The following is a 22,079-nucleotide window of genomic DNA, read 5'->3' on the forward strand; positions in this document are numbered from 1 at the left end:
GGACAGGCTGGCGATGGGAGGAGGGCAGAGCGACTCAAGTTCTGGCCTGGCTGCAGAGTGCGGGGAGGAGCTGGGATGGGAGCAGAAATGGAATCGAGACACATTCTTTGTGGAATGGCCAAGACTTGGTGACCGAGTGCCCTGGCGTGAACAGATGAGGGCAGGAGGTGCTGCTCAATAGAAAAGGGTGCTGGAAGGGGACGGCTTCTGTGGGCCACACGGGGTAGGTGCAGGTGCCCGCTGTTGTGCCAGCGGAAAGCTCAGGAGGCAGCTGGACCTACAGGCCGACGCTCAGGAGTGAGAGCTAGATCAGAGGTAAAGCTGCAGTCACTAGGGTGACCCTGTGAACCTGACGCTGCGGACTCTGGTGGGAGAGAGGCTTTCGACCTGCTGATAGGTTCGCTGCTCACCTTGTTGCACCTGCTTGTGACCCAGATGCTGGGCAAGAGCAATAAAGCAAAGCCCTGTCCTCCCTCTAGTGGGGTCAGCAGAGGAGAAACAAGAAACAAATAAGATTTGGGAAAGGAGGCAAGTGGCAGCTGATTAGTCAGGTCTCTGCCAATCCCTGGCTGCGTGGGTCTGGAGCTCCACCCCTTCATGGGGCAACTGCCCGCTCTGCCTGGGCTGCTGGAGCCCAGCCACATGGCACATAGCTGAAATACCTGTCAGCTTCCTCCAGTTTCCTGAGATAACGTGAGTTGCTGCCTCTTGTAACCTGGAGAGCTTAACACACCCACAGCGCTTCTGGGTTCCATGGGGCTGACAGCCAAAGCACAAGATAGTCAGACACCTTGACCCCACCTAGCGTGTGGCGGTCAGTAAATGCAAGGCTATTGACCAGGCCCTTCCTGTAAGCCTCAGCCACAAATGACTTCATCTGAGCAAAAAGCCGACTTCAGAACAGGTAGAGCACTCTGGGCACCCTTCCTGCTCTTTAAGTGCTTTGTCAGATGGGTCAGACCATAGCATCTGTGGGAAGTACCTGGGAGGTGGAGGCAGAAATGACCTACGTGGAATGCAGATATTTAGTCCTACCATCTAAAATTTAAAATGTGAACTTTAATTTTCCATCCCCAAATGATAATTAGGAAGATCACTGATGTAGGAAAAATGCTTATGGTATGATATTAAATGAAAAGAGCAGAATGTACATCTAGAGCCACAGTGTGATCAAAATTCTATGAAGTTCATATACAGAAATGAGCAAGGCCTGATTGGGCAAAGCACATGGGGTAAGGAAAACTGTCTCTTTGTATTCTATGGGAAATTAAGGCACAAAGTAACTGCAGACAAAGGAATCTAACACGATTGTTATGTGGCTGCTCCGTTAGGAAAGTTTATGAGGGAAACCCAGTACAAAGGAGAACAGGGTTTTTAGAAAACAACAGCTTTGGCAAAGACAAATTGAGTCAGCCTCCTTGCACTAAGTCCCCAAGATGACTGACACCAAGTTCTTGGTTGAAACACAAACTTGAGAGACCCTGCTGTGAGGACAGGAGCTGGTGGGAATGGGACAGAACAGAACCCATGCATGTGGGCAGGAGGAGCCGACAGAACACTCAAAGAAGCAAGTCTGAAAATAGAAAATCGAACTGATCAAAGTCCAGGCTGCAGTTTTCACGTAAATTCTTGAGTCAATGTGGAAATGACATTCTGGGATGTCACCTTACACCCAAGAAAACAAAAGTGGTGTCCACCCATCTGCTGACACCCGAGGAACAGAGCACCCTGGGTACTGAAGAGCCCATCTACAGTGAAGGGGGCACCTTGTAAACTCTGGTCAGTCTTCAGGAAACCCCTAGTCAAATACAAACTTTGGCAGAAAATCCTAAGGCCAGAATTTACAAGAGTGCAATGGATTCCTCAGATGACAAAAGATGAGAACAGAGAAAAGCATTCCTGGCTGTCCCCCCAACCTGCTCCACTCTACAGACAAGAAAACAGAGATCCACGCAGGAAAAGAAGTATAATCGAGATCTAACAAGAACATGGTGTGAGACTCGGTCTACTGGCTCCCTGTCCAAAATGCTTTCACCTGTCCCTTGTTTGTTGTGGCTTCTATTAACCTAAGCTCAAGGGAAGACAGCAGACATCATGGTAGACATGAAGTGGGACATGTACAGGTGCCGATGGCATTCAGGGAGTTACCGGTAAGAGCAAACATGCAGCTTCCACCAAGGGGAAGGTGGTGGTAACTGGTTTCCTTGTCACACATATGTGGTTCCTAATTTTCTGATTAAAGTGTCTTCTCTAGGAGTGAGGTGGGACTCACATGATCATGTCCACCACCCCCTAAGTAGGTCTAAGTCACCTGGGAGCCGAGAAATCACAAACAGAATTGCAGGCTCAAGACACTGAAATCTGCCTCACTTTTCTAAAATAAGGACTTGGGAACCTTCACCTCTTAGAATAACTAACAAGTATTATTTATATTTTAACCTTTAGCTCCTTTAAAAGAGTTATAGCTAAGGGGACTGTCAGCTTTGACCCTCCAATGGAGACTGGCCAGAGGTCATTGATCCTGAATAATCCAGAGAGAGGGGCCACTCCTCAGGTCCCTTAGGCAGCACCAGCACACACAGGGAGGTGGCATGTCTGCTGTCCGCTAGGTGCAGCCTTCTGCACCCAGAATTCACAGCTGTATCCAGTGGTCACGCGCAGGGATTCATGTGTGGAAAATCAGGCTCCTAGGACTCCCTGGTTTTCCTGAGGAACTGGCGCTGCCTGAGACCTGCAATTCCCCAGATCCCATGTCCTGTCAGTGGGCTGCAGGGCCAGGCTTACCTGGAACGTCGATCAGTCTCTTGTAGACATTCAAGAAGGCCGCCTCAGCTTCTTTGCTTCTTTTACTCAGTGCATCAATCTGAAAGGGAAGGAAGGAAGATAAAGAGCTCAAAATTTGTCAAAAGGAAGTTTAAAAGTCATTCTGCACCTTGTGAGTCCCCACAGCAGATGGAAGTGAGATTCTCCCTGCAGACGCTTTTCCACCAGCCTCAGCCTCTTAGAGCAAGTACCCGCAGCCTCCAGGGAGGAGGCAGTCCCCAGGGGCCAGGACCTGAGGGTAATGGGCAGGGCTGAGGCACTGGGTGGGGCTTCCCATTCGGGCCCTTCAGGTCTCTGTCCTCCGTGTCCAAGCACAGACACAGCTGTGACTGGGGCAGGGCAACAACTGTCCGGGAACTCAGGGGCTGGAGAGGGAAACAGGCAGGTCAACAAGCTAACCTCTGCCAGGGCAGAGCCGTGGGGACATAGAGAAGGGGACACTAAGGGAAGTTGGGGACTTCTGACCAGAGTCCTCAGGAACAAGTCACCAGGGTGGACAGGTGGAATGATGCGTCAAAGGGCAAGAACACAAACAGGGCACTTCTCAAACTGGGGATTCAGAGATCCTCCTTGAGAATTTTATGTCAGCCAAGGACACCCTCCTAGTGCCTGTGCACACGTGGAGTTATGCGTTCTATCTTAGGACCCTCTCGTGTCCGACTGTGTTCCAGCCACAGGACCAGTTAAGAACCCACAGACAGGGCTGATGTGCCACGGAACATGGGGGATCAGCCTGTATTTGATGGAGGAACACAGACACAGCTTAGGCCATGGGCGAGGTTCTGACGGTGCCCAGGGCCAATCTGTCCCTGGAACAGACCCAGATGCACTCATTTTCCCCAGTGCAGGCTTCTATTGGTCAAAGAAAGTGAGGTAGGAAACCCCGAAGTGCATGGGACAGGCACCCAGAGTCCCCAACCCCTGAGTCACCTCGTTTAGTGCTTAGCTCATGTACAATCACTGGGACAGCAGATCACTTTTTATACCTGAAGCACGTAAGACTTTACATGCACAAAGTTCACAATGACTCGGGAAAAGGACACCAAATCACATCCTCTTCCTGTCTCCTTGTAGAACTATGCTCTCTGCCTCAGATGTTGTTAAAGAGGCAGGGCCTGTGGCTTAATTACAGAGCCTTTCACCTGAACCAACCCGCAGTCTGTTAGGGGCGGCGAGGCCACCTGATTAAGGAGGGTGAGCAGCTGAGAGGCAGGAGGTACCTGCATCCGGGGTCTGGGGAAATCTCACAGCAGAGGCGGCAGCAGAAGCCCTGCCAGAGCCCCCCACGCTCTGCCCCGAACGCCAATCCAGATCGGGTGTTTAGAACTCAGACCCCTGTTTTTCTCCCATGAAACAAGATTGTGATTCAGGTGTCTGGTGAGGTGGGGTTCACGTAAGGACTTTTAATACAAGACAGGTCTCCCTATATTTTGAACAAAAATCTGTCCCCTTTGACTAGTAGCATTCACACTTATGGTATAATTGGAAAAATATTTAAAAATTAGAGAAGGAAATTATACTTATTTCTTTCACTGGTGTGTTTTCAATGTTTTTCTAATAAAAATCAAGTTGCATGAAACTCAAGCACCTAGGAAGACTCTAGAGAGAACGTGGATCAGTGGTCGGCTAGGCTTGGGGGCAGGACGAGGTGGGCAGCTGGAAGATGTGGGCTAAGGGGCGTGGGCTCTTTTGGGGTGGTGAACGTGCCCTACAATGGCCCACAGTGATGGTCACCATGTGTGAATCCTCAGAAAGTCAATCAGCTAGACTAAGCGGGTGAATTCCATCTCCATAAAGCTGTTTGAAACGTGTGTGCACTTGAACTCAAAGTGTACGCAAACTTCTGCGCAGTGTTTTCTTTCACTGACGCATCACACATCTTCCTCAGAGCTACTACACACTGCGCAAGTCTTTAGCACCATTGCAACTGCCTGGCCCCACACTCCACGTCTGCTGGAGAAGTGGACCTGGAGCTGCCTCTCGGGCACCTGCACTGCCCTCACCTGCCTGGCTGCTCTCACAGCACCACACAGAGCCCCCTTCACCCGGTCAGGCCAGGCCAGGCCAGGCCCAGTGGGCCCCTTGCTTCCCAGGGACCCCACAGTGGACCCACAGGTGACCGTCCCCTCAGTAGGCAAAGGATGGGATGTGGAGACCTCCTGAACTTCCATCCTGGTTGTTCGTGGGCATGTGGGTGGCACACTGGGGACGATGATGGGCTGAACTGTAACCACATCTCCCAAGACGCTGGAGCCTTAGCCCCCATAGCCGTGAAGGCGACCTTATTTAGAGACAGACTTCATAGGTGACCAAGCTAAGGTCATTATCATGGCCCTCATCCAGTGTGGCCTTATAAAAAGTGGAAATGTGGACACAGGGAGAATGTCACGGGACGAGGAGGCAAGATGGTGATGTGCCAAGGACAGTTGGCAACCACCAGAGGCTGGGAGAGGGCCCAGGCTGTCCTCAGGACCCACAGAGGGAACCAGCCTGCCTGCACCCCTGACCTTGCCCTTCTGTCTCCCTCACTGGGACCCTGAGCCCGTGGTACGTGCTAATGACACAGAGGGACCATGATTCTGAGCCCTCTTCCCTTCTTTCACGATGGCAAGCAAGTTCAAAGCCATTCCCGCGAGGACAAGGGCAGCCAAATGGGCTTCATTAACCAGTGGACTAAGCAGTGCCTTAAGAGATGCTGACAGTTCATTCCACATGCAGCTGAGTTTCTGCCTGGTGAGACCCTCCCACCCTCCTGAGACCCTCCCAACCCTCCTGAGCAGCAGAACTGTCTGGAAGCATCTGTCCATTCGGGGAATGCTGACACTCCCTCTGAGGCTTCATTCTCCTGGTTCCTCCCAGGGCCACTGCCCTGGGCCAGAGATAGGCCCAAGTCTGGGCTCAGGTCTGCCTCCCTCCCAGTTCAGCTTTCCCGTGGGGATTTTCACGGACCCCTCACTGTGGCCCATCATTTCCCGTGTCAGCCTCTTGCTTGCTTGGAATCTCTGTGCACAGAGGACTTACCTGTGCTTTGAGACCCAGTGCAAGCTCCACTTCCCCCTGCTGACACTGCCAGCGTCCCTCTGGCTGGCGGTGACCCCAGTGTGGGGGGAGGGTGTGCCCAGACACTGGAGCCCAGCTGGCTGTGCATTCCAGCAGCCAGCGCTGGGCTGTCAAAGAAGCTAACACAGGGGGAGTGCCTGGTGCCAGCCACAGGATGAGCCATGGGACACCGGCTTTGCCCCACGGGAAAGCATTTCTTCCTCCAGGTGTCCACGCAGTTCCAACCCAGGGAGCGGGGACTCTTGCCTGTGACCCTTATCATTCAGAGAGGGAGGCGAAAAAGAGACGGTGGCACTCATCTTCCTGCCCTGCAGCCACTGCCTTCCTGCCTGCACAGTGCTCAGGGCCAGGGCTGCGATCCTGGGAGGCGGGAGTCACCCAGGGGCTAAGGTATGAAGGCGTGGACCACAGAGTCAGGACCCCAAGTCGACATGCAGCTTCCTCACGTGCACGCCTGAGGGAGGGTTCTTACGCTACTGTGCCCACCCCCATAGCCATCTGGGACAGGTGTCGAGGACAGAGGTACCGATGCTATGCAGAACTTGGGCAGATCCAGGCCACTCAGACGCTGGCCTTGGTAGAACCTGTCCTGCTTCAAGAGGGCCCCGCCTGCTGCACACTCCAGCCACACCCGGTCACTCCCTGTTCCCTGAATACCCCAGTAATTTCCACTCAGCCTGGAAGGCGCCTCCTTGGAATGTCCCCTGATCTGCAGGGTCAGTGCAGATCCACCTCCCAGCGCAGGCTGCTCCTGCGACCATCCTGTCCCCTGAGTGCCAGGACCACAGAGAAGGCTCCTCCCCCAGGAGATCCCAAATTCCTTGAAAGCCCAAACCAGACTGCATTCCCAATGGCCTATCCTCCCAGGGGCTGCGCACAGTAGGGGTCTGACACATTTCTATCCTGTGAATGAAAATCCACCTCCGCAGGCCAGAAGTGAACAAATGGGTTTAAATCTTCATGAAAATGCTCCAGATGTAAAGAGCCCTCTGTCCTGAGCACTTGCTTCCTGTGTGGTGGCCTGATGGCCTGCAGGAAGCATCTTTCCTATGCACCGCACTGCCCCCCCCTCCCTGCCCCACAGTGAGTCGAAGGGCCTCAGGCCAGCAAGTGCCTAGCAGCTTGTATTGCACAATTCTTGGACAATGTCACTTTCACAGTGTTGAGTGTGGCTTTTTGTGTAATTTAAATACAAGTGTCTACATGGAGGTATTCTGTTCAAATCTCATACAATCCATGTTTGCTGACAGTACTCTAAACTACCCGGAGTCCAGGTTGGCAAAGCTCTGAGCTTTAAAGGGGTAGGACAGTGCCTGAGTGTCTTGGTGGCAGCAGAGCTGAGCTGTGGGGTTTCAGGAGTCATGCGGAATAAGTGTCGCTGCTCCCTGTCACAGCCCACCTGCCCTGTGAGGGGTTTTACACAGCTCTGACCATGTGGGAGCTTCTGTGCCCCGCTGAGGTCAGGCGTGGTCATGTGAGATGCTCTGGCCAAGGGCAAGAATGCCTACGCCAGGCCTGAGCATGGATTCAAGAGCCACCCCCTGGTTCCGCCTTAGTGCCCATCTCCATTGCTGCGAGACCGGAAGTGGCTTCTTCCACTGGGACTTGTGACAGTAGACAACGCAGGTCCCAGGCAGAATCACATCACCCTGCAGCCAATGTGACCAGAGACAGTCTTTTATTGCCACTGGCTTTGGAGATGTGGGGTTGTTTGTTACTGCAGCAGATCCCAGTGAAGCTTGCACTGCAGGTTCCCATCTGCCACAGGCCATCTCTCGAGACCGCAGCATGAAGTGAAAACAAGGGACAGAAACCAATGAGGCCCAGGACTTTGGCTTATTGTTTACTCTGCAGCTTGCCTGCTTACTCCTGTGGGGCAGGGAGCGGGAAGGTGGTATCCTAAGGCAGAAAGGGCACGGGCTTGGGACGCAGGGCACTGGCTTTTGCTCCAACAGCACCTGGAATTCTGGGCCAGCCACAGCCTCTGCCTCTTTGAATCTTATCTTCCACATCTAGGAAAAGGGGACGTGAGTACACAGGTCCTGGGGGAGGCTGGGATGGGGCAGATGGGACGACAGTGCAGAGCGAGCCTGGGCTGGCTGGAGACTGTGGTGGACTAGTGGTGTCCTGGGAAGGACAGCTATGCGCAGCCACCTAAGCTATCCACGTGAGGGAGATACCACGAGGAGCATTCACAGGCTTGCAGCACCAGCCACTGTGAAGGGCCACAGCCCGAGGGTGGCCTCCGCCGACACTGGCAATGGTTGCTGCACACAGGCCCTCTCTGCCTCCAGCTTCCCGTCAGGCCCTCCTCGGGTCTGCTTATGCCTTAAAATGACACCCTACGAAGCCCCTGCCCCACACTGCAATGGAGACTGACGTCAGGACTTTGACGCTTCTCCTCCAGTGCTTCAGTCTCCAGTGAAGCCCCTGCCCCCGTGACTTCCAGGTGGACACTGCAGACCAGCGCAGACCAGCACCCACAGCCAGCCCTCACCGGCGCCTCTCCTTGCCACCAAACATGATGCGTCCTCCACAATGGCCCTGGGTCCCCTTTCCAGACTCCAGGAAGAGCCACATGGCCACCCTGCCTTAATGGCATCTCCTCACCAAGGCCTGGGCTGGGGCTCGCACCCTGCATGACTCGGCCCTGCCACAGACTCCCTCGGCTGCGTGTGCAGGCTAGCCTCTCCCTCACCTTCCACCTCCCTGTGGATTCCTTTGCCAGGAACACAGCGCCCCATCCTGGCCACCAAAGAAATCCCCCCTCCCTTGGAGAGCTGGTCTGGGGGGCGCTTCTTTTCTGGGTCCCCACTCCACCAGGCACAGCTGCTCTCTTGGTCCTTCTGCCCTGAGCATCTGTAACCTCTCTGCCCATTTCCTACCCTGTGCCCCCCTCACTCACCCGCCCCTGGTCTACTGCAGGCCAGGGCAGCAGTGCCTTCTCTGTCCCCTGCCCCGTGAGGGCCCCCAGGGCAGCTCAGGAGCCTGCCTGCTGGGCGGGGGGAGGGAGCAGGCAGAGGCTGCTCAGGCCAAGGGCTCTTCAAACCTGATCTCCTGACACCCATGGCTTGGGATTCACAGTGGGGAGTTCCCTGTGGTTAAAAGCTCAGAGGAAGCTTTTCCTGCCCCCAGCCAGTCTACCAGAGGGAAGCCCCGAGGGACACGAGGGACATGGCCAGGCTGTCTGTAGCTTGGGGAGAGCAAGCCGTGCGTGGCAGAGCAGGATAGCCTTGGTGAGCCGAGGGGTGGCAGAGGGAGAAGAGGGCGAACTCCAGGGTGGAGGGGGTCAAACAGCTGGGTGGTGTGGCCTCCAACACAGAGAATGCTGGGTGACGTCACGGCTGACGGGGAGGAAACTACTCTAGACCTTTTAGTAGGCAGAGGAAGGAATGTCGACAAAATGCCTGAAACTGGGCCTGGTTCTGGGCGGAGGCTGCGGACGCGCTGTGCACTGGGGCACAGTGGTGACCCCAGAACCTCGCCTGGGGGGTCTTAGCAGCAGCAGCACCCCCAGCTCACACTGAAGGAGGCGCTGGGTTGCATGCTGCTCTACAAGCTTCAAGGGACTGTGGGGAGACCCGTGCCCTCGACAGCTGCCCAGGCCAACTAGCCGTGAGGCGCACACAGAGGCCACACGTGGGCTTTAACCAGGGGCCGGGCTCCCCCAGAACACATGACACAGCAAGGCTGGTCTGTGGGCGGGTGCCTTGTAGGCTCCATGCCGTGGGTGCAAGGCATGCTCTCCGGGGCCTCCCCGGGCACAGGGCCAACCTGAGCCATGGAGCCAAGCTGCTCGTCTGCACAGTGGGGCGTCCTGGCTGCTTAAGATCAAGGTCACCATGGCACCTGATGGACAGGGAAGGAGCAGCCACGCACGGGGCTCCATTTCTCAGACGCAGGAGCCAACCATGCCATGCAGCCACCTCTAAGGACATGATGACCCCCCGCCACTGTGCACTGAGCAGCCTGGGCCACGCTGGTTGGAAAAGCACGTGCTCTGAAGCAAAGAGACTGGGTGTCTGTGCTGGCTCTGGCATACCCCAGGGGGACGAGCCGGAGGCAGGGACCTGAAGCTGGCTCTGCCCTGGTCCCTCCATCTGTGGGGTCAAGGGAATGACCCCCCTGCCCGAGTTGCCCTGACAATGAACCAGGATACCCTCCCGCAGTGACCACCGGGCAGCCCAACCCACCCTCAGCACTCTCCTTCCACTGCCCACAGGCCTCCTCTCCACTGGCCAAGCAGGCAGGAGGCCAAGGGGCTTGGAGCTGGAGCCTGGACACTAACAACCGAGGGTGACAAGAGTGCTCAGGAAACCCCGCTGGCCTGGTCCCTGGGAGTTAGGAGCCGATGACTTAGAAACAAGCGGACTATTACAAGACCTTCTGGATCCATGTCTCTGCAGGACCTCAGGCCACAGAGGTCAGCAGGAGCAGCAGCTTGTGACACTGACTTCTCCCAGTCTCCGTCTGGCTGCAGGGCTTCTTCAAGGGCAGGGCCCAGTCCTCAGAGCCACAGACAGTACCAGACATCAGCTGAGAGCGTCCAGTCCTGCCCAGATGGACGCTGACAGGCCACGGCCACACCTGTCTGGACACGGGTCCCTGGCAGGAGACAGGCATAGCCAGAGCCGGGTGCTCCCTCTGGAGTCCACTCACACTGCCTGACGAGGGCTCGGCCTGCCACTGGTATGAGCTCCATGGGGAGATGAGGGGCCCGGAAGTGGGAGCCTCCACTGCACACTGGCCACCCATGGGGCGAGGTGGAGAGGAGGAAAGCTGGAGACCAGTGTGGGAGCCCGCTGCCACCCTGCTCGGTTTCTCAGCGTCACGTCCCTTCCTGGTCTCCAACACCCTGCACGGTGCTCGGGGGGCCAGTCCCACCTGTGCGACCTTGGCGCAGAACACAGAGCATCGGCGACCTCCTCTGGCTCAGTGTGGGGGCAAGCTCTGGAGGACCAGGGTCTTGGAGACAAGGTCTGGAGACCCAGGAGATGAGGCACTGTCATAGGGAGAGGCTGGAGTCTTCTTGGTCACGGCCCGCGCCTGCCAGGCCTCCTGAGATGACAGCAGAGGCCCAGGAGAGGATGTACCTTGGAGACCCAGGGAACCCGGGGATGAGGGTGTGAGGCTGCAGGGAAGAGGGTGGCGGTGGGGAGGGGTGCAAAGAGACAGGAACCTCAACAAACACCTCCAGCCCACGCAGCTCAAGGCCTTCACCACAGCCGGCATTCTGGCTGTCAACACGCATTTGACACGCTGTCATGGGGAAGGATTAGCTGTCCCCTTTCTCCCCTGAGGTAAAAGCTACAGGAGGGCAGATCACAGCTCACACAGCAGGGAACCTGCAGCTGGGGGGCTCTGCAGAGGCGGAGTCGGGCTGCCTGAGTCACTCCGGCCCATTCCTTCCTTCACCCCACATCACTCCAGGAGTGGCTACAGCAGTGCAAGGACCCTGCCTGTCCCTTCCTAGGGGGCCACAGCCTCCTACTCCTACTGCCAAGGGAACAGGATGACGCAGTGGCCTTTCCCCCTCCCCACATCTTCTCCCTGCAGCTATATCACAGCAGGGGTGTGCTGAAGCCCCCACAGAGGACAGGTGCCTGAGATTTTAAAGCACAATTTTTATAACTAAACGTGTGTAGAGTAAAAAAATTTCAAGTTATGGAAACATCTATAGCATTCAGTAAGGTTGCAAGATCAAGGTACAGACACCTATCTTTCTATCTACCAATAATAAACAATCTCACAGTGAAATTGAGAAAAACAATCCCAGGTATAAGAGCATTGACCAAGGAAAAAATACTTAGGAATAAATTCAGCAAAACAAATGTTAAGCTTGCAACTGAAAACCACAAAACACCGCTGAAAGAAGTACATTAAGTGGACATCTTTCCCGATTAAGGACTCAATGATCGCGATGGCGATGGTCACCAGGCTGTCATGCAGACTGAGTGCGAAGCCTATCAAGACCCCAGCAGGTTGCATGGTGGAAACCAACAGAATGACCCTAGGATTCACATGGAAAGACAAGGGGTCCCAGACAGACGAAAACAACCCAGAAAAGAAAAGCAAAGCTGGAGGACTCCCACTTATTACAACCTATGTTAACCCAGACTACGGTGCTGTCGTAAGGATCAACATAGAGACCAAAGGAAGAGAAATGAGAATCAGGAAGACCTCACACCATGATCAACTGAGTCTGGACAAGAGTGGCAGGACCGTTTAATGGGGAAGAACAGCCGTCCAATAAGCAGGGCTGGGACAACTGGGTATCCACAAGCCAAAGGGCCAAGCCGATCCCCACCTCCTTACCCACCTGAGTTAATTAAAAAAAAAAGCAACCCCAAATGAACCCAAGGCCCAAATTAAAAACTGACACTATAAAATGCAAAGAAAACACGGGTATAAATCTTGACCTTGGTTTCAGCGAGTGATTTCTTAGATAGGACACCAAATGTATAAGAAACAAGAGAAAGAAAAATCAGATTTTGTAAAATTAAAAACAAAACAAACTTCTGTGCTCCAAAGGACACTATCAAGAAAAGTGAAAGGACAACCCACAGAATGGGAGAAAGGTTTTGCAAATTGCATATGTGGTAGGAGATTTGTATCCAGAATATATAAAAGTCTCCCAGGATTCAACTCTAAAGATAACAAACTGGATTTTAAAATGGGCGAAGACCTGAGGAGTCAGCTCCCTACAGAAAATGCCAAATGGCCAGCAAGCACGTGGAGGGGAGTGACATCAAGAGTTGTCAGGGAAGTGCAAATCGAGCCACAGTGTCACCCCACGGGGACAGCTAAGACAGATGGGACCTGTTGGAAAGGATGCCGAGGAATGGGAACCCTCCTCTATGGCTGGTGATGTGGCCAAGCTGGGAGACATCTGGCAGCTCATCAAAATGTAACCACAGTTCCCACATCACCTGGCACCTGGTGACTCCACTCCTAGGCACACATGCAAGAAAACACGAAGAGAGACCCACATAGAAACTTGCATGTACGTGCAGGCTCCCAGCAGCATATTCATCAGGGCCAAACAGGGGAAGATCAAATGGCTATCAATGGATGGACAGATCAATAAAACACGACACACCCACACAGGGACGAAAGAGGACCGAAGTAGGGAGCTGTGCTGCCACACAGATGCTGCTCAAAGCCACTCCAAGTCAAAGAAGCCAGCGAGAAGGGCTTTTCCACTGTGTGACTTCATCTGCAGGAAGCGATCGGAGGCCCAGCTCTTCAGCACAAGCAGAGCGGCGGCTGCCTGGAGTTGGGAGGTCCCGTGGACTGCCTGCTAAGGACAAGAGGTTCTTTTGAGCTAAGAAACTTGTGGGAGTGGACAGGGTGACGGTGTACAACTCTGTGGATACACTCACCATCACTTAATTGTACAAAGAGAAGAAAACCCCAATCAAAGAACACAGTGAACCGAGGGGCTCCTTCCTGCCCGCACCTGGAAAAGAGGTGCAGATTCCCCGGGCATCCTCCCGGAAACCTTTTGGAAGTGACGGCATCCACGCACATTGCCCTCCTCTTATTCCCAACACAGTGGGACAGGCACTCAGGATGCTGCTCGGCTGCACCTGTTTTGCATTCTGAAGGTGAGCTTGAAAGAAGGGAAGGGGGAGTTTCACCTGTGCTGGGGGTGCTGCTGAGACATGCGGAAATGGAATGTCCTGTCCAGAGGAAAACAGGGATCTCAAGGTCCTCGCAGCAGAGGAGGGGATGCTGGCAAGTCCTGGGCACCCTGAGGATGTCCATCAGGGGTGATGAGAAGGGGCCACTCTTTTTGTGACTGCAGTTCACAGAAGGCACTAGCCTGGGAAAGCGATGGAGGGGGCCAAGTTGGGAGGGCGGGTGGCAATCCCAGGGAGGTCAGGCAAGAGAGGCACAGGGTCTGAGGGGGCACGGGCTTCCCATGGAGTTCTGGCCACAGTGGCTGGGAGCTGGTCACTTCCCTTGAGAGAGGGAGCAGAGGTGACAGTGGGTGGTGACACAGGCTGACTATTCCCTATCTGCCACACATGGTGCCAGACACACTTCAGTTTTCCAAATCGGGGAATGTTTGCATAGATTGTACTTGTTGAACACCTCTGATCCAAAAAATGGAAATCGGAAATGCCCCCAAATCTAAAACTTCCTAAGAGTCATGTTGGCGGCTGAAATGTTGGATTTCAGGGCATTTCAAGTCTTAAGCTTCTGAATTAGGGATGAGCAAGCCTTGGCAGTGCTTGTGGGAGGGGGAAGTTCAGGTTTGGGAGTTGCCCTGAGGGGGTCCCATGAGGCCTGCTGGGAAGAGAGGCGCCAGCCCCAGGAACTCCAGGGACGCAGGAAAGGCAGTAGGAGCCCAAGTCACGGACCTGAGCGGTCAAGAGATCAGGAGGACTGTGCGCCCAGCATGCTCTCCTGCCTGGATCTTTAGGTGTCTCCCTGCAATGCTGCCGCAAGGGACTTTCCCTTACCCAGATGGCGGGGTGAGGGGTTTGAAAAGTTCTAGTCAAGGTCAAGCTGGTCAATGATGATGTTGGGATTCAAATTCAGATCTGTCTGACTCCAGCATTGGTGACCTGTCCATCTGGTCTTCTCCACCTCTCTCCACAGGGCCCTAGGAGGCCAGGAGTGTGGCAAGGACAGCAGTCTACACAGGGTGTCTGCTCCCCATCAAGGATGCTAGGGAGGCCCCAACCAGACCCGAGGACCCCCCAGCTCCTCCCATCAAATGCCTCAGTTGGGGAGAATGCTCGGAGGCAGTGACACATGTTTTCTGATTTTCGAGGAACTTGTGCTCAGACACTGGCCCCGGGAAGCAGCTGGCTACAGTATGTGGGTCAGATTTGCCTCAAGTCCCCAGATAGCAGTGGTCTCGGCCTAGCAGTGACTCTTGCCCCCACAGCCCCAGGAAGAGTTTCCCTGTCCTGCCCTGCGGACACACTGACGTCTTTCTCTCTTCTTGGCTCACAGGCGCAATCCTGAGGCACTTCTTTGAACTTACAGAATAAGCACGGGCTCTGGCCTTCCAGCTGCAGCTCCCAGGCTGACTGAGCAAGGCACCTGACCTCCCGGCCTGTCTGTGCCTCTCTGTAAAAGTGATCACACAGCCCCAGAGAGTCAGGCTGCTGGCAGAGGGAGAGGGACGACCCGAGCAGGGCACTGGCACATGCGGAGCTGGGTGGGCCCTGCACTCACTGCCCGAGCGCTACTCCAGAGCCACAGGCTCCAGGGGACTCACAGCCAGGCTGGTCTCCACGTCCCACTGGTCATGGCCCATCTCCTATCCCAGGCTTGTCTCTCCCAGGGGACAGGACAAGGAGTAACAGACAGCCACAGCCCAGGAGGGCACAGGGGCTGGTGGTGCTTCTGGCTGGACACACAATACTTTGGAGCATCGTCTCCAGAGGCGCGGAGGCCAGACTCAGAACCCGCAGTTTAAGGTCCAGTGAACAGGGGTCCTGCCACTCCCGTGGGGGCGAGTGGATGAGAACCAACAGGTCCATGTGCTCGGGTTCACTCTGCTTCCCTCCCGCCAAGTTCCCGGCTCAGTCCACTTGCCATCTTTCAGGGATGCTGTGGGCTTGTCTGGGCAGGTGGCTGGACAAGCCTGTGACTCCCAGAGTCCCTATAGGAGGGAGGGCTCCTTCACTGGCTGGGGAGGTGAGCATGTTGTGACGGGGTGGCCTCTGCCCACACTTGCAGATGCCCATGATGCCCTGCAGCTCTCCTGTCCTCGTGCTGGGCACCCTGGCTGGGGTGCTGTGCAGTTGTACAGGGCTCTGCCAGCCACGGTTAGCAAGGGAGTGGGACAGAATCGGCACACTGGTGGCTGGGAGGGATGTTAGTGCTCCCACAGTGGAACTGCTGGGGACTTGGTGGTGACCAAACGCCCTCCTCGCACTCCCTCCTCACTTAAGGAATTATTGCACCACATCGAGGGGACATCAGTACCAATGAATCCCCACCGGGCTCAGTTTTCCCCAGTAATTCACATTCCAAGATGCTCAAACAAACGCCATGACTGGGCGTTACAAGGTGGGTCACCTTAGTTGGGGGCAAATCTTTAGAGTCAGAATTCTAGGCTTCAGACCAGTCTCCTCCATGGTTCCTCAATGTCTGCCTTGTGGGGACAGAGGCCTGAGGTCAGCTGAGTTGGCAAAGGTCAAGGCCAGGGCAAGTTAGGCCTGAAACCTCAGAGCTCTAGGTTCAGTGCTCAGAGCTTCTCGCCCGAGTGTGGGCTTGGGAACGGAAGCAGGCAGAACCCCACCCACCTGTGCTCTGTGCAGCCCGCCCACTACAGCACCCTCCACCTGTCACCCACCCCTGTCCACACACCCCTATCTACCACTGGGCAATCGTCATCCACCCTACCCTCCATCCATGCCCTCCTCTGTCAGGTCTCCCTCCGTCACCTACTACACGCCAAGCACTGTGTTCAGGGGATGCAGATTGTGCCCAGCCTGCGGACGGAAGCGCTGTGTGTGTTCCTTTGCCCTCCACATATGCCCGCCCAACTTGGGCCCCCTGAGGCACACAGGTGTGTGGCAGATGGGCACTGATGAGAGAATAAAGGGCGGACCCGGTGCTAGAAGAGGAGCCTGACGCCAGTGCTGCCATCCGGCATGGCAGAGCTTCAGCACCCTCATCCCACCAGCAACACGGTCACTTCAGTGGTGACAAAGAAGTGGTTTCTTGAGCTGCCGAGGAAGGGAAATGGAAAGGGCAAGTCCTGGGGCAGCCTAAGGTGCCAGGTGTGCCCCAGCTCCCTGTTCTGGGCTCAGTCCCTATCTCTCGAGGCCCCCATCTCCTTACTGTGACTACCTGGGCTCGCAGCTGCAGGGTCAGAGTGACATGCCCAACACGTCAGCTCCCTCTGTCATCCCAGGGCTTTCTGGGTGTCCTTGTGTCCATGCCAACCAGTTCAGGTCAATTCTAGACATTCCCCAGGTACCGACCCTGTGCTGGGCACTGGGAGACACTGGCCACCCTCCCCCAGGAGCAGATCAGCCTTGAGCTGCCACTGAATCACAGTCACTGGGAGCCACTCGGGCAGCTGGCGCCCCGTGGGGCAGGTCCCAGGGTTGCCAGGCCAAACGACAGCTGCGAAGACCACCCCACCTGGATTCCTGTTGTGAACATCCAAGAAATCTACTGCCGGCCACGAGAGGATGTTAAAAATAATTACCACTGAAAATATTAGATTTGCTCTGGATTGTTCATTACATGCGATGGTTTAATAGGGCTTTTATTGAATAGCTGCAGAGCGCTGGGCCGAGATCAATTTGCTGTACACGCGGAATCCTGATGTCTGCTGTTGACTCCCCAACACAGAGCAATTTGTAACAGCGTCGGCTCGCTGTTGTTTCCAAAGCTCCTGCTACATCACAAGCATTTATTTCTGACCACAAAATTACATTTATTCAACAGAAAGCAGCTCCGGGTCTTTAAGAGGTTAACTGTGGAGTGCTTGGCTGTTCTCCAGCCTTGCGAGGAGCGCGCGGGCACAGTGGCCCCCAGCTCGCGGGCGGCAGTGCTGGGCGGTTGGCCGTGATTAATAGACTGCTGAGCGCGCGCCTTTCCACACGCGCTGCTCCTGCCCGGCTCCATAGATCACGGGCTCGGCCTCAACATATCTGACTGAAATTGAATTTGGCTTCTCTCTCAACCGTTCATTTCCTATGTTATGCAAGGTTATATCCTTTTCTGCATGAGCAGAACCAAACCAGCTGCAGCTTTGGAGGAGAAAACGTGCTTTCAATTACCAGGCTGGCCTGCTCCTGCGCCCGTCCTGCTGCCGCTGACGGAGCCATCCCACAGCGACCTGCAGAAGACACTGCGCTCCTGAGGCCCAGGGACGCTGCACCCAGGTAATTAAACACACCCTCTCCATCGCCACCGTGACCACAGTGGCCACTGCCACTACACAGAAAACCACAGAACTTGGGGCGGCTGTGCTGGCTGAGACGCCAGTGCCCACTGAGGGCTCAGTACGGCAGCCTCCCAACGTCCTGAAGCCAGAGCCAGGCAGCATGTCCTTGAGGTACCCAGGGTACTCGGTACTGGCCACCAGGGACACAGGGCCCTGAAATTTGCAGATGTCTGTGACATCCGTGGGCAGAGAACCAGGACTCTTAAGAATCTCTTTAGAGTGTCGCCCACAGCACTCAAAAGTACCTAGTGATGGGAAAAGGCAGGAGCCGGCTATGGTCTGCCCTGGCCCAGCCTCAGCAAGGCAAAGAGGAAACGCGGAGGCTAGGACAGGACGTCTCCTGGCAGGTAAGGACCTCGAGAGAAAGCCGGGACTCAGCAACAGGAAGATAATCTGATTTGAAAATGGGCAGAGACCTGGGCACACATCTCCAGACGGAAGGAATTGGAAAGGCCATCAGGTCCATGAACAAAAATGGCCCAACATGGCTGATCCTCAAGGAGAGGCAAATCCAAAGGGTGAGCTCTCGGCTCAGGCCTGTGAGGACGGCCGTGGTCAAAGGGTAACAAGAGCTGGGATCTGGTGACACTGGTGCTGGGGTGTAAACTGGCCCAGCCACCTGGGAAAACGGTATGGAGGGGTCACCTGATCCCGCAATCCACTACTGGGGACATCTCCAAAGCACCAGAAGCCATGATCCTGAAGCGGGTGCTACACCCCTGTGCTCCCTGCAGCACCTGGCCCACAGCCAAGGCACAGAGCCATCTAAATGTCCCAGCCCAGATGAACAGCACATCTGTAAAAGGAATACGACTCAGCACTAAAAAGTAAATTCTGTCATCACAACAGCATAAATGAACTCAGAGGCCCCTAAGCTCAGTGGAACCAGCCAGCCATGGGGACCGCGGCAGGCTGTCACCGTGTGAGGAATCGGGAACAGCCAAACTTACAGAAGCAGAGTGTAGCGATGGGTGCAAGGGGCCGGGTTGGGTGGGGAGCGAGTCGCTGCTCAAGGGCATAAAGTGTGAGTTGCAAAAGACCACGGAGTTTTGGGGACCAAGTAGAGTGGTGATTGCAGGTGGTAAGAGCCTACTGGGTGCATGAAGTCAGCCGATAGGGAGGCCAGGAGTGCTCACGCGCACACACAGGGCCACCTCGGGAGGGACGGGCCTGCCAGTCAGCCCGATGGCAGGACTCCTTCCCAATGTCATGCTGTAAACAGCAAACACACAACTTGCATTTCGCCCGTACCTCGATGCAGCTGGGGTGGGGTGGGAGGTGACAGCGGTGACCCCTACGGGTGAGGCAGACGGAAGACTCCAGCACAGAGGAAAGGACAGAAGTGGGAACCAGAAGGGGCTCGGGAGACACAAGGCGAGCAGCTACCTGGTGCAGAACCCGGGGCTTGAGGGCTGGAAACACCCCTTAAAGCCAAGCCGTGGGGCACCTCCTGTGCCAATCTCAGCATCTGAGTGGGCACCGCGTCACTGAACCTGCCTCGCAGGAGGAGCCTTTGGGAGATCTAGCCCGTTGGCCCTGGCAGCAGTCATGCGTGAGAACCAGAGGCAGATGGTCGGTTCGGTGTCCTACCCCAGGCCTGCTGTAATTTGGGGGTGCTGGGTGTTCCATTTCTGGAACCTGGAAGGTGATCCTCATGCAGCTCGTGTGATGCTGGTCAGAGGCCCACTTTTAGGAACCATGGATCTGGCCAATCCTTTTTCAGTGTCCATCCAACTTAATGCAGTACTTCCTAAGTACGAGCATGCCTGAGACAGAAACGTGCACACACGTGTGAGTACATACACACACGGGGTTGTTACTCTCTAGATTTCAGAAACTTGAGGCTTAGTTTAGGGCAGGTTAAATGCTACCACAAGAGTAATCTGTTAGGTTCAAAATCAAAGACAGCCACGAGGCCCTGCAGAGCCCAGCAGGAAAGAGACTACTGCAGCTGGGGCTCTGCAGCAACTTACAAGCGCTGGCATTTGGCTGGGCCTTGAGGAAGAATGGGTGAGAAGTAAGGTGCATGCCTGGCTGGTGATCCTTGGGTCCTTGTTGGCACCCTCTTGGTGACAGGTCCCAGGCCCTTCAGTGCAGCTCTTCTGATACTTGAGCAGATCCAAGCTGCTGGGAATGAGCTCCTCTGCTCTGCAGGTGACAGCCAGCCTGCGCTGTCCACCACATCACCCTGGATGTCAGAGCTCAGGGGCTCTGGGCAGACACTCGCTGGGCCACTCACTCACAGCTGTGCAAAGAAGGCAAGAGGCGGCCCCAGGAGGTGCGCAAGGTCACGGAGATAGTGAACAGCTGCGCCTGGACTGGGTCCCAGGTCGTCTGACTCCCTGTGAAGTGCTCTTTGGAATAAGCCACCCAGATACCCTGGCTTTATTTAGAAACGGCCTTTAGATCTGAACACTGAACGTGGCACAGCTCGACAGACTTGGGCTGGGGACACACTGGAAACTCTTAGTCACTTTTAACTCGTTCATTGAGCATCTGCACAACTTTCTTCATTTCATCTACTATTTGATGAACATCTGTCAAGCAGCCTTGCTGACGTGTAGGCCTCTGCTAGCCATGCCACGGACCTCTCTGGGCCAGACCCCGACAGCACCGTGGTGCGGGGCTGGCCCGCTCTCTGTTCCAGCCTTGCCTGCTCCCCGTGAGCACTGGTCCCAGCTCTGAGCATAGCTCCTCACTGGCCTTCCCTTGGGGTCCCCCAGAGGCCATCCTGTTGGCATCTGAAGCTGCCCTCTCCTTGCTGTGCAGGGTGGCCTGCTCATGTCCCCACAGGACCTGTCACCTGCTGACGGCTTTTGTGAATGCCCATTCCCTTGGTCAGAACAGCAGGGACCTTGACCGTATGCACTGCTACATCCTTAGCTACTATTTGGCCCAGAGCTAAAAGCACGGCTCACAAAAGGCTTCACTAAGGGAGTAAGTGACCCACCAGCAGCAAACCAGCTCGGAGACCACAGCCGGTGCAGCAGTGAGGCCCAGGAGTGCTGAGTGCAAGGGCAGCACAGTCTTCAGTGCACAGGGAATTCCCACACTGCTCCTCAGTCCCTCCTGGGCAGTGCTCGCAGGTGATTCTGTCGTGATCCCACAGCAACCTGCCATCAACCCAGCCTCAGCTCCTCCCACAGCACACATTTGGGTTGCAGAGAAACAAGGGACACAGTGTGGACATTTATATACTCACAGGACAAAGTGCTGAGCTCCAGAATTTACGAGGGGGCCAGTCAGACGGGCAGGGCGCCTAGAGCAGCCTGCAGAGCTCTTTTCCCAAGATGCACATCAAAGACGGGGCTGCGTGAGGTCTGTCATGGTGAGGCTTCACCTCCCTGCCTGAGCGGCCCCAGGGTGGGCCAGCGTCCAGGAACACGGGCTGGGGTTCCAGGGCCAGGCTGTCATCACTATCCGGTGACTTGGGGTAACATCCCCTCTCTTGGGCTTGGTTGTGAAATGTAGTCAATGCTTCCATCCACCCATCCCAGCGCTGGACACTCACTGGCTAAGTGTTCAGAGGGCCAGCGCTGAGCTGCGCAGCGCACACACCCAGGAGGCTGAGGGAGGGGGACATACTCATGCAGAGACAAGGAGGAAGGATCAGGAGCAAGGACAGGAGGCCTTCTCTGAGACACACAGTTGGAGAAGGACCCAGATCCAAAGGATGTGCAGCACGGGCTTGGGCTGGGGGACACATGCCTAAAGCTGGTTGGGGACCTGGCACAGGAGTGGTGCAGGGAGAGTGCTGGGCGGGGGCGGTGGGTAGCGGTTAGTGGTTAGGCCAGGGCAGGTGTAGGCCTGGGTCTTGGCTGTGTCTGCCTCTGGGCCACTGGGGAGCCCCTGCCAGGGAATAAACAAGAAGTGACCTGACCCGGGGTTCTGTATGAAGACTGGGGAGTGGGGGTGCTACAGCCAAGAACCCAGTTAGGAACCCGCTGCAAGGGTCTCAGGATGACGAGGCTCAGACCAGCCTGGAAGTGGCAGGGATGGAGAGGACTGGAGGCCCCCAGAAGCACTGTGGGGGCAGGACAGCGGGGAAACTGCTATGGGAGCTAGAGGTGCCAAGTCTTCCAGACTCGGTAACTAGGTGACCGGAAGTCAGTTCCCAAGGAGAAGAGGGACAGGGAGGCGGGGACCCAACAGGGGCAGGGGATGTGGCTGTGGGTAAAGCACTTTCCCCTGGAATGTACAAGAGGTGACATCAACGGACAGTCTCATATGACTTGGCACTCAGAAGAGAAGGCCAGTGGGTGACAGGCAT

General features: G+C 55.5%; 1 protein-coding gene across 18 annotated transcripts in view; it reads right to left on the reverse strand.

Moving 5' to 3' along the window:
- The window catches only part of CUX1 (cut like homeobox 1), a 317,448-nt gene that overhangs the window by 142,433 nt on the left and 152,936 nt on the right, over positions 1-22,079 (reverse strand). For all 18 annotated transcript variants that reach the window (XM_081297058.1, XM_081297057.1, XM_081297056.1 and 15 more), the window contains one exon: positions 2,785-2,863. In XM_081297058.1, coding sequence (XP_081153184.1) covers positions 2,785-2,863 — 79 coding nt within the window. The remainder of the gene's footprint in view (positions 1-2,784; positions 2,864-22,079) is intronic.

The sequence above is a fragment of the Spermophilus citellus genome (assembly GCF_964194105.1).
Source record: "Spermophilus citellus genome assembly, chromosome: 6".
Taxonomy (NCBI): domain Eukaryota; kingdom Metazoa; phylum Chordata; class Mammalia; order Rodentia; family Sciuridae; genus Spermophilus; species Spermophilus citellus.